Source organism: Buceros rhinoceros, unplaced genomic scaffold (assembly GCF_000710305.1).
Source record: "Buceros rhinoceros silvestris isolate BGI_N320 unplaced genomic scaffold, ASM71030v1 scaffold43233, whole genome shotgun sequence".
Taxonomy (NCBI): Eukaryota; Metazoa; Chordata; class Aves; order Bucerotiformes; family Bucerotidae; genus Buceros; species Buceros rhinoceros.
The window spans coordinates 14,364-15,767 of record NW_010403815.1 but is presented as its reverse complement, the minus strand read 5'-3'; the positions used below and the strand labels follow the sequence as shown (position 1 = coordinate 15,767).

The following is a 1,404-nucleotide window of genomic DNA, read 5'->3' as shown; positions in this document are numbered from 1 at the left end:
ACTGTAATTAGCTTGTAAAAAGCCCGACGTTGGTTGATCTATCTTTAAAGTGATGAGTCTGACGTAATAAGATAACAGCTGAGACCATAAACATTGAATACAGCTGGAGCAAACAGGCAGAGCAGAGAACTGAGAGTGATGTTTCAGTCACGATGCGTCCCAGGGGCACACAGCACCCGTCCAGCTGTCACTGCTCATGCGGAGGGGAGGTTTACCCCTTGATCGAGAGAACCCCATTTCAAGGAGGCAGCTTGTGACTTTGCAGGGAAATAGGACTTGTTTGTTGGTGTTAGCAATGTGTCTGCATTGTTCCCCGTCTCCCCGTCTCTTGATTCATTCATGTATATTATTCCTAAAAAAATGTGAACATGTTCTTCCCTGGTGTAACACATCATGACCTTCTCCAGAGGAGCATCCTACACTTGATCTATACGTGTCACTAAAGATGAAAACCGCACAACAGCGTGTCCCTGTCATCTCTCGCTGCCCCCAGCTGGTTCTGGTAGAACCCTTCCAGCTTCAAGAGGAACCAGGTTCTAACTTGTCTGTCAGGACCGAGGGTTTTTTTACGCAATGCGTGTAATATCTGAGCAACCCATGTCTTAATTATTGCCGTGATTGCCCTATCAGTCAGCGGATCCTTGGCCAGGGGACCTGCACGGCTTTGTGCTGACGAGGTTCTTTCTGAAGCGAAGACAACTGGTCATAACTAATCCTCGTTCATGCCAGGGGCAGGGCGAGGAAGTGTTGCGGTACTGGGGGTGCATTGGGCACCAGTAGTCGGGTGTGTTGTCATTCTGTGGACTGATACGTATGGACAAGCCCGAAGGTTTCTCCTCCTCACTGGCCCTGTCTGGGTTTCAGGTTTTTTCCCAGGTGGATGTGATGCGATCATGGAGGGGTTCACTCTGGGGCGGGCAGCCGGTGGTTCCCTGGCCGGCGGGATCCAGGAGCGCAACCAGGCTGCCGCAGGTTCGGTACACACAACCCTTAGGGGTTCTGCAGTGGTCGTGTGAGTGTGGATCACCCTTCACACCCGCTGGGGAGTCTGTAACCTTTGTGCCCGTGACCAAGGGTACGTTACTCACCCTCGTCCCACCCACAGGCTTGGCACCGCTCCGTGCACCTTCATTCTGCTTGCATTACCATGCTGATAAAAGCCAGCGCGTGTTTGTACAGAGCTTTTACTTACTCCTCATAGCACGAAGCTGCTTCCCCTTCCTCTTCCTTACCGGTTGTGCCTCATCTCACAGAGGACAGCAGACACCTTACTGGCAAAAATCGGCTTCCCGGGAGACAGAGAATTCCAGACTTGCTCGAGACCACCCCGGCACAGATGGGCCTCCAGAACACCAAGCACCCGAAAGTCAAGCAAGCCAATATACTGATGTTAGGCCTCGATTC

At 51.9% G+C, this 1,404-nt stretch overlaps 1 protein-coding gene across 1 annotated transcript in view; it reads left to right on the top strand.

Moving 5' to 3' along the window:
* The first annotated feature begins 1,336 nt into the window (after nucleotides 1-1,336).
* ARL14 (ADP-ribosylation factor-like 14) overlaps nucleotides 1,337-1,404 on the top strand; it is a 799-nt gene continuing 731 nt past the window's right edge. The window contains exon 1 of the mRNA XM_010133141.1: nucleotides 1,337-1,404. Within this exon, the coding sequence (XP_010131443.1) occupies nucleotides 1,337-1,404 (68 nt within the window).